Raw genomic sequence first — 11602 nt, 5'->3', positions numbered from 1 at the left:
ATTTTTAACTCAGATACATGAAGTCTTAACTAGATATATATACACATGATATGTATTCAACATTGTTGCACTCGATGTGTATCTAATGATGTATTTGTTCTGTTAATTAAAGCTTGGCGAAATTCTTCCATCTTGATTAGGTTGTTCCTATATTTAGATCTATTCTCGACTTAAATGTTGGCGGATGAAGAGTCAGTCCCTGCAATGAGAAATTCATGAGTGAAAATAAACAAATAAAAGTTGTTTAATTTAGTATAGTATTGTTAATGTGCAGTATCTTTAACAAGAATCATCGATTTCGAGAATGTCCAGCCACAAAAGTTTTTGAGAAACAACAAAATTAAAAAATATAAAACTTAATTTGTAAAACTATTTAAAATTGAATTTCAGAGCATTATGAACTTTAACTTAGATACAAAACCAAGATAAATGAGAATAATAAAACAATAGAAACAAACACCAAGATACATGAGAATAATAAAATAATAGAAACAAACCTATATATATATATAATGCTAATTTGAACATGCAAACATGTATTAAGAGGATGAAGGAGGAAAGAGGGAGAAGATGGAGGAATAAAGAGGGCTAGGTGGGTTTAACGACAGATGGAATGAAGAGGGAGAAGAAATTGGGGTGGGGGGCAACGGCAGATGGAAGAAAGAGGGAGTAAAAAAAAGGGTTGGTGGACTTTTGAGGGGTGGGGGATTTGAATTGCTAATTGACCATTAATTAAGGAGTTTAAATTTAAGATAATTATGAAATATCATATTTAAGGGATTTGTATATCTGATTAAATATTTTAAAATATATGATATAAATATTAAAAGTGGTAGTACGTGTAATTATTTTAAACTAGAGGTAAATATAGTATATATGGTAGGGATGTATGTGTAGTTAGGTAGTTTTTCCTTTGTGGGGCAAAGGCTATGCATAGTATTCCGCTAAATCTTTTTGGCCCATAACGAAATTCTACAATTTATGTCTGTCTTCTTTAGTGTTGTGTCTGCATCAAAAGGAAATTGTCCAGTAATATAGTCGGACAGATTTACTGTTTATTTTTCGTTAATCAGTTCATATGCATATATTATATATTTATTATATGTGAATTATACATGTATATATATATATATTACACACCCATCAGCTATTTTTAGTTTAATCGATTGAGTGGACGGCAATTTAAGTTAGTTCTTCAATCAGTTGAAACTTGGGGTGATTTTATATATATCTTAATATTTTTGTGACAATAAAATTAAAAGGTGTTATGATATTTGTCTGACTATAAAACAACGTGTTATAATCTCAGTTGTATATGCATTCCATATTGTTTGCCCATAATGAAATGCTGGAATTTGTGTCTGTCCTCTTCAAGGTTTGAGTATGTGTATCAATTCGTTATTTTTTCCTATTTTAGATTTGCCAAACATGTTAGCCACGCATAAAGAATTCTATCTGTCCACATGTTTCTACTTTTTTTCCATTAATTAGAGGTCTTGATTTTGAGCTTTGGGTATGAAAAAAAAAATTCTTTATTAAGAAGCGCTACCCAAGAATAGACCTTACCACAGAGGGATATAAATCGCAGTAGGCAAACCCTGTGCGATAGGCTCGATTCAAAAGACATTAAAGGAAAATTGATCCCGGTTCATCCGTGTGGATGACCACCCTCCAAACCAACTGAATCATGCCAAGGATGTTCGTTGTTAAAAAGTTATTGAACTAGCAATTTCAGAGTTATTGGTTAGGATGAAACAACAATGCTGAAAAGGGATCTTACTAATTTGTGCCCACTTTATCATTTCACTGTTATGTATAGTCTCACAAGTGTGTACAAGTACAATAATTATAGTAGCCTGATTAATGTACATTTGTTTGTAATGTAAAATACATACTATCCTTACTGGCAACATATCACTTTTATCTTAAGAAAATTAGTTACTTTTAGTATTTTTTGAATTTTAATGAATTTGATTAATTCAAATTCATATCGCGTAAAGACACCGAAGGAAAGTACTACTCTTTCATATTTTGGTTGGTTTTAGTTAGCTTGGTTAAGGATATAATTGCTCATGAAAGTGTAAAAAAAACTAAAGAATATGGAGGGTATTTGTTGTAAATCAATAATTTTCTTAGAAATTATGTGATGCATGTTACTTTTAATATAACAAATCAAACCGCCAATAAGAAATAATATCAGCATACTAATTCCTGCATTATTAATACACCATATTCAACACTATTCTTATACATCTTTCGAATCGACTCCTTACTACTCATATATATATACTTCATATTCAGCCATAATCTTTTTTCATATCCCTCCTCTTCTTCCTATCCTTTCCTTCAAAAATATATTATTGATTTTCATTTCATTAGGAGAATATATTTCTGTCTAGAATATATGGCCAACTCTAAACCACTACTTTACCATTGTTTAATCTTCTTTGTTATCTTACTTTCTTCAGCTGCAGTTTTACAAGGTCGCACGCACTTAAATTTAACTGCAAAGGTTCGTTAAATTTGAATCTCGAAACATGAAAAACATGATAAATTAAAATGGAGAGGGTATTATGTATACTCCATCTATTCCATTTTATGTGTCACTCTTTAATTTCCTTTTATTCCGTTTAATAAATCAAAGAATGATATATACTTTCTTTTTATTACCCTCGATAGAATGTTAATTTTTATAGCTGTAGAAACATATATATCTTATCTAAAATAATAACATCTAAGGGGAATCTGTCAAATTTATTACGTTCTTTCTTAAGTTTTGTGTTCAGTCAACTAACGTTGCGTAAAATGAAGTAAAGGGAGTAATAATTATTTATTCCCTTCATTTATCTTATGTTTAATCCAAAGTCATGACTACTAGACTACTTAATCAGGGCAGAGATAGAAGATGAGATATTAGGAGGTTTATTTGAACCGAAAAAGTATATTTTACACATAAGGTTAAAAATATTACTAATGTTTATGTATATATATATATATATATCAGATGTTGAATATCTTTAGTTATTCAAGCATATTTCATTCTTCATATTTTGAACTTTTTTTAGTGAAAATTTCTGATTCCGTTACTGAATTCAATTATGTATGAGTAAAGGGTGGTGGAGAAGGCTTGATAAATAGGAATTCAAGAAGATTGATGATAGGATCAATGGCACCAAAGTGCACCTACAATGAATGCAGAGGATGCATAAAGTACAAGTACTGTAAAGCAAAGCAAGTTCCAGTAGATGAGAATGACCCAATCAACAGCCCCTATCACTACAAATGTGTTTGTCTACTCTAGATTTTGATAGTGTAATCATTGTCCAAAAAAATATTATGTTACAATTTTTTTTTGGATTGAATAATTTGTAACATATCAAATTTGGATTTGGAATTAGCGATAGAACATTAAGTTTGAATAGTCAAGTTGGACTATGTATTTTGGGATTATAGTTTTTTGAAGTAAGTTATTGAGTTATGCTACCTGTTACTTTTAAGTGTAAATCTTGAATTCGCCTCGGAATTCGAGTGTGATGGAAGAGATGTTTCTGGGGTTTTGGGGGCAAGTGGGAGAGGAACCTTAGAAGGTTCAAGTTCTATCTAGAAGAAGCAATTGAAAAGAGAGAAAGTACTCTCTTCATTCTATAATTACTTGTCAATTTTATCTTTTTACACGCTCTTCTGAAATTACAAATAAAGGCAAAGGGGTTGGGGTGGGGATGGAAATTAATTAATTATACAAAAAAGGTCAAGAATAGTTGAAACTATGTGAAATTGAATAAATATGCCCTTGCACAAACTATTGACGTATGAAAGTATTTTTGTTCAATTTCACATAGTTTATGTGCATTTTTCTTTACCTTTTTTCATTAATTACATTTAGATTTTTGTAAATAACAAAAATTTTGAGATAAAAATTTTAAATAATGTGAACAAGTAATATGAAACGGAGGGACTAATATCAAGGGACAAATGAAAGTGCCCCATGGAGAATTGGAAATTGAGGGCCAAACCATATCATATAGGATGTGTATCAAGTCATGAGAATCTGTTCATTTTCTACTTAAATAGCAAAAGCCTTCTCTCTCTGAGCATATATATAGAGAAGCCAGGGCCCCCAATTTGTGTAGAAGCATGAAGTGATATCTTAGTGCAAAAGAATCTGCTTTACCTCTGATTGAACACTAGATTATTAGTTTTATTATGCTTTAAATGAACAAGCAAATTAAAGCACCAAGTGTTTTTTTTCATCTGGTGTTTGATACTCAAGTCCAATTATTCTGAATTTGCACCACGTAGGGCTCCATTTGGGAAAAACGCTTCATACCAAAGATTTTTTCATACTCAGTGCTCGAACCTGATATCTATGATTAAGGAATGAGGAGCCTCATCTGTTGGACCAGATCCATTGGCGGTAAATTAAAGCACCAATTTACATAATATATTGACTTAATTAGTCCATCAAATCATACTATCAATTTTGATGAAACAAATCTTTTAGAGTGAATTCCAATCATGTTAACCACTAAGAGGACATAATTTGGTTCCCTTTTACTTTCCTCAACTATGCTAACCAATTTGTCAACCAAAGCCATCTAAATTGCACCATCCTTTATATATGCTACTCTATATTTAAGACCAGGCAAAGCGCCATGCCATAGTAGAGTGATGACGTAAGGTTTGATATAGTGTGTTTTTATCATTTACAGATCAACTGATTTACTAAGTTTTTCCGGAGTTTGAAGGCACATTCACACAATGAAGTTAGTAAACTTTGGTGGCCATATATACTTGGTTGATGCATGTTGACTTACACCCCGTAAATCTCCACATAAGTTCATAAGGTAATGAGTGAATAGTGATAGGAAAAATATTGCTACTTAAGCGTTAAATAAAGTACTATATACATCGATAGCTAAAAGAAATGGAGATTATATATAAGTTATAGTGATACTCTTACTAGTATGATCCCTTTCGGAAAAAATCATATTACCAGTTTCATTCAAATTAAATATCGCATCATGATAAAAACACATTATGATAAGAATCAAAAGAAGGATAGCTATACTAATTCAATATACTCTAAAGACGCCCTCAATACAATATTGACGATCTCACAAAAATGAAATTTCAGTTAACCGTCGTGGATAAGAATAATATCCGATTCCTAGCAAACGTTAATCTTACATATATACTCATGATTAATATCCTCTACCAAAAAAATATTGCTATCCTTTATATGACCACCTACTACTAATTAATGAGTAGCATAAGCACCTGTACATTAGCATTATATTAATTGGATCACCTAATTTGTCTTAGACTTAATTAATCAAAATCATTAATGTTGGAGTTTGTGGATTAACTATTCGAGAATTTGGATAAGAACAAACTGCTTTCCGTTCACACTTCGATTTTAATTATTCAAGAGTTCGGATCAACACTTACTACTAATATATATGAATACTTTGAATAATTCTTTCGTTTCATTTTGGAATTTTATTTCATCTAATATTCATTACAAGACCGAATAGTTAATTTATCTAATTAAATACTTTTTATTCATAACAAATATATATATATATTCATATGATGTTAACATATGATTAGTACATTTTACAGCTTTTTTGGATGGTTCATGCATGGTTGTTGTCCATTGTAATTTGTACATGTAGTGTTCCGTATTGTTATTATTTTAAATAAGGAAGGGATAAATATACCTCGAACTATCGTAAATGATATGAAGATATGAGATACCCTTCATCATACTTTTGGGACATTGGTTCCCCTGCCGTCCAAAAGCTAAAGCATATATATCTTTTATACTAACGGACATACACATGTCATAATCTTATCCATCGACCATATATTTATTATATATCGGATCGACGGATAAGATTGCGCCACGTGTCCCTATTTAGTCTTCCGTTAGAGCGAAGGGCATATATGCTCTAGTTTTTTTACGGCAGAGGCACCAATGTCCCAAAAGTATGACGGAGGGTATTTGTATACTATTTACGATAGTTCAGAAGTATATTTGTTCTTTTTCTCTTTTAAATATAATATTTGATTTTAAATTTTATTGTATCGAATTAATAAATATGTGGATATTCTTCTACGGCCAAAAATAAATTTCCATCCATTGAATGCAGAAAAGCTTAGTGTTGAAAGTTTATACAAAAAGTTCAAATGCCTGCTTGACTAATGCAGCTTCTTCGTTGATGCCTTTTTCTTTACATTGAACACAACATTACGAGTGCGGCTCCAAAATAGATATTTTTTGGACACTACAATTTACCCATAAATGAAGATACACTTCATATATCATATAATCAAACGATTATTACACGTTATATATTGGAGTAAAAAAAGTTATAAAAATATAATGATAGTTTCAAATATTAATAATTAAATTTCATCTAAGGAGGAAGAGTTTTCTATAAAAAAAATAAAAATTGTCAGCTAGAACTCGAAACTTCTGACTAAAATAAAATAGGAGCACTGAATTTGGTGAAGAAAATGTTGTGGTTCTATTTATCCGCTTATTGCTTTCAATGTAAGGAAAATTAGTACTGTCAGCTCACAAAAAAGAGATCTCTCCCTATCACTCACCCAAAATAGTCATCATAATTTTAATTTTAATAGCTCAATTGATTAGCTAATCGAATTTTCATTTTATTGAGGAGGATTCAATTTTTTACTTTATAATTCTCTTTCTTACAATTTCCCCTGCCCTCAATAAAATTTAACAAACTAGTTGAGTACGAATTTGGGGATCTTTACACAAATAATCGTGGATTTTATTGTTTATTTTTTCTAGTTGATATATATATATATTCATTGCTGCAACCCCACTGGGTAGCTGCATTAGTATCCAAACAATAAATTTGGGTATTTATTCTTTTAGCTTTCCTTTGTATGCTATGTGACATACATAATTGTCCTAAATTCTATTCTGTCAATTTTTGAGATTTTTACTCTTCTTTTGTTACATTCGTAACTTTTATGGCCTTCTTCCCCACAATTATAACATTTGCATTTTTCTGCAGGTTTAGTTTTTTTTAAATCTCTTTTCTTTTTATAATATTTTTTTCTAGGAACATAATCTTGTTTAGAAAATTTTTGTCTTTTTATTAAACCCTTTTTAAGTTTGTTAAATATTAGCCCTGAAACCTGAGTGTTATCGTTTTTTTAAAATCTCTTTTCTTTTATATATATATGAATTATGCATACATTATATATTTAACGACTATCTTCAATTAGGAGAACTATTATTTAAGTTAATTCTTCTTTAATACTCCCTCTATTTCATATTAATCGAATTTGTCAGCCAATTCACACTTATTAAGAAAAACATTTAAGGACATAATTTAAATCATATTTTCCATTATTGTCCTTCGTGAAAAATCATTAATATAACTTTATAGGTAATGTAATTTATCTTCTAAAATCGACAAAACTTCATTAAAGAAAAGGACAAATATAAATAAATTTCAAACACCTATCTTAAACTTTAAACAATTCAATTATTTTGAATAATAAAAAAATCCAAAAATTTAATTAATATAAAATAATTGCACTCAATTTTTAAAAGACTCAAATATATTTATCTCTAGCCTCCCAAAAACTAAATAAATTAGTCAATTTATTTGTCGGGATCCCTTATCTTTGAGAAGATGTAGAATTTTAGTGGGTAATAATTGTTAGAAAGAACTAAAAAGAGTCAAAAAGTAGAAGTATGACTCGAATATTATTGGCCAAAAATAGTTGTGTCTCGAGCAAACTATGTGTTTTGTTGGCTCACGCAATTAGACCGACACAACAAATACTCGTTCCGTTTCATATTATTTCGTTCATGTTGACTTAATTACAATACAATAATTTTTTTAATTAAAATTTATAAATTAATTTTACTAATAATATTTTACAAAATATATAATAAAATACTTTTAATAATGTTAAAATAAATAATTAAAATATTTATTTTTAATATAAAAATCAAATAATATGAAATAGTACTCCTACTAAATAAATAATAGTAATAATAAAACATCATGGAGCCCAATACACACGAGGATTCCTAAGTATCTTGGTCAGAATCCTTGATTTGGACTGGCTTGACAATTTAAATTGAAATAAATAAAATATTTACACTTTTATATTTATGCTGAAATATATATAATACACGTGTTTACCATTTTATATTTACCTAGTCAGCCCACTATAATTCTCTTCCTTTACTTAGTAGTTAGTATGATGATTATGTGATTTGAACTTAAATGAAGAAGTAAAAAATTTATATTACTCAATTAGTTTGTTAATGAGGCGTAGTTATTACTGTTATCGATTATTATTTTTGATAAAAAAATTTATTTAGTTTTTATGATATCTGAATAATTATTGACAAATTAAAAACACTTCCAAATTTTAATTTTTTTAATTATTGATGAATTTTGATATTTGTGTTTGTGATATCAAACTAATTATTTAGTGAGCTAATAGTAATATTTTTGAATTTTAATATCCCATCTATTGATAAAATTTTAATTTTAGTCCTTACAATAATATAATTAATCGTGCTTAATTTTTAATTAATTGAAATATGCACCTTTAATCTTTTTTTATGTTGAATAATTTACAAAAAAATTATTATATTTATTAAACTGTCTCACTACTAACTAAATAATCAGGAATTGTATTGTATTGTTTTTCCATATTTGTCTATAATGTAATTTTAAAAATTGTCTAAATATAGCATATCTTTTACCTAAAGATATTGAAGACTAAATTGTATTATTTCACACTTACCAACTATCCGTAGATAGGATCAAAGTTTACCAATTAAAAGACTTAATTATAAATCCTAAATTACTCATATATCACAAGAATAAGGTCAAAATTTACCAATTAAGAGGTTTAATTATAAATCCTAAAATACTCATATACCACAAGGATAAGGTCAAAATTATCAATTAAAAGGATCAATTACAAATCTTAAAATTACTCATATGGTTTAATTTTAAATCCTAAAATACTCATATAACACGAGGATAAGGTCAAAATTTACCAATTAAGAGGTTTAATTATAAATCCTAAAATAATCACATACCACAAGAATAAGGTAAGAATTATCAATTAAAAAGATCAATTACAAATCTTAAAATTACTCATATACCACATCAAAACATACCAATTTAAAAACTTAATTACAAATCTTAAATTACTCATATATCACAAGAATGAAATCAAAACTTACCAATTACAAGACTTAAAAAGAATTAGGGTTTCATTTTAGGTGTTTTAAGACAAAACAGTTTTAGAATAAATATTCGAATAAAAAAAAACTTAAAAACACCAGTTTTTAAGTCAAAATAACAAAAAATAATCTAGTCAATTCAAACAGACTCTTAATTATAAATACTAAAGTATTCATATATCACAAGGATAAGATCAAAACTTACCAACTATGAGATCCAGTCAAAAATCTTAATTACATAAATCTAAATTAGTCAAACTTCAAACTAGTTACCGAGACCGACCGAAAATAAATGAAAGTAAAAGCACATGAGTAAGAGGTAACACCTATATAAAAACTAGTGTGTGGAAACAGGTAATAGCCGGTATCCGGTGCACTAAACAAGAAAAGACTTGTGTTTTTTGGTCTGGTCGACGTTATAAATAGTAAAGCCAAAAGAGAAAAAATAACAGAAAAAATTATTTGTGTCTCTGCTTTTCTATTTGTGTGAGTGTTCAATTTTAAGATAAAAACATTTGTCCAAATGACAGGGAAAGAAGAGATGACTAGTGTAACACTTGATCTTCTTAAGAAGAAAATGGATGATTTTGCTAAAGAAAGAGATTGGGAGAAGTTTCATAGCCCAAGAAATCTTCTTTTGGCTCTGGTACGTTCTATTTCTCGATTTGTGTGTGTTATTCTTTTTGTTGTTATACATCACCATAATCTTTTCTGTATCGTTTTATCTGATATGTGCTCGTGGTTTATGTACCTTCTGTTGGCTTTGGTACTTATTATTTCTTAATTGATATGTGTTACAGCGCTTGTTGTTATGAATCATGATAATCTTTTTTATATCGTTTTATCTGACATCTAGTATTTGTGGTTTATGTATCCTTTTATTTTATAACTGTTATGTGTTTGAATTTATTGGTCCAACTAATTCAGATTCGAAAATTGTTACGTATTCCATATAAAGATCTTTCCAATTTTTGTTGTTTTATCTTGAATCAAATGAACAAAATGTTTGGTTTGTGTGCATAGAAGTTGTTGCTTGTTTTTTTTTTTTTTCAGTGTTACAAGTGGATGTCTGTCTGATTTGGTTTCTTAAAACACAAGAAAAAAAATTCACCAAACCAGAATAGAATATGAGGAGAACTTGTCCAAAAAATAATAGATTTTTTTTTTCTTATTCAATATTTGATATTCTTATTAAGGTACGACTAATATCAAATTCACACCAAAAAATTTCTAACTTGAATGTAACAAAGGCGAGTTTTTACCCAAAAAGATGTTATCATGTACTTCACTCAACTTTTATTTACTCGATTTTCCTCTTTTCAGATTGCATTAAAAGTCAAACATCTTTTTTATATATATTTAAAACTTAACTTTTTACTTTTGTTTTTTACAGTCAAATATTTTTCTAATGACAATTTTTTCTTGTCATTACTTGGAAAAACAGGGCTTTTTCCTAGTAGTCCATAAAAATCAATTTCATCATCATTTTATTCCCCCTTTTTTTTTTTGAATTGATTGAAATTTATCTAATTTAGTAAAATATTATTATTGCACAGGTTGGAGAAGTTGGAGAATTATCAGAAATATTTCAGTGGAAAGGAGAAGTGCCAAAGGGTTTACCAGATTGGAAAGAAAATGAGAAATTACATGTTGGTGAAGAACTTTCTGATGTTTTGTTGTACCTTGTTAGGCTTTCTGATATTTGTGGCATTGATCTTGGACAAGCTGCTCTTCGTAAAGTTCAACTTAATGCTATCAAGTACCCTGTTAAGAAATCCAATGATGAATAAATAATCGATAGTCGAGGTGCGTGCAAACAGGAATATGAGGTCTAGTAGAATGATAATAGTCTCGCAGTTATTGGTAGATTTTAATTTTAGTTCATGGTGGTGTTTGGTTAAGTACATTTGACTTTTCAGTTATTTGGAATGTGCACTTTTAATATATTTGGTTATGAATATTAAGATATCGTTTTATTGTTTAAAATTACATGTGAGTTATGTTAAACTTATATTGTTACTTCATATTTAAAGGTAATATATTTCTTTAAAATAGCTCAAATATTTTTATTTTTTTTAATGTGTGAAAGTATCAAAAATACATTTTTTAATTAATTGAAGGTTAAAATATTGATTCATATTACATCATCAACAATAACATGATCAGTATTTAGTCAAATCTCACAAGTTGAATCTAGAGAGAAAGGATACATATGCAGATTTTGCTCCTATCTCGTGTAAAGTAAAATAATGTTTCTGATAGCTTTGGGCTTAAGATTATTGTAACATATATCTCAAGGACCAAAATCTGAATATACCTATAAATTCTTTTCTTTTGGTATAATCA

General features: G+C 28.5%; 1 protein-coding gene across 1 annotated transcript; it reads left to right on the top strand.

The window, feature by feature from the left end:
- The first annotated feature begins 9692 nt into the window (after positions 1-9692).
- On the top strand, positions 9693-11242 carry LOC102589138 (dCTP pyrophosphatase 1-like). The gene is made up of 2 exons (XM_006352601.2): positions 9693-9902; positions 10813-11242. The coding sequence occupies exons 1-2, from the start codon at positions 9780-9782 to the stop codon at positions 11044-11046; spliced, it is 357 nt and encodes a 118-aa protein (XP_006352663.1). The 5' UTR covers positions 9693-9779; the 3' UTR covers positions 11047-11242.
- The last annotated feature ends 360 nt before the right edge of the window (positions 11243-11602 follow it).

The sequence above is a fragment of the Solanum tuberosum genome, unplaced genomic scaffold (assembly GCF_000226075.1).
Source record: "Solanum tuberosum cultivar DM 1-3 516 R44 unplaced genomic scaffold, SolTub_3.0 scf00150, whole genome shotgun sequence".
NCBI classification, from domain to species: Eukaryota; Viridiplantae; Streptophyta; class Magnoliopsida; order Solanales; family Solanaceae; genus Solanum; species Solanum tuberosum.
Note: the sequence above shows the minus strand (reverse complement) of the source record. Positions and strands in the feature narration are given on the sequence as shown.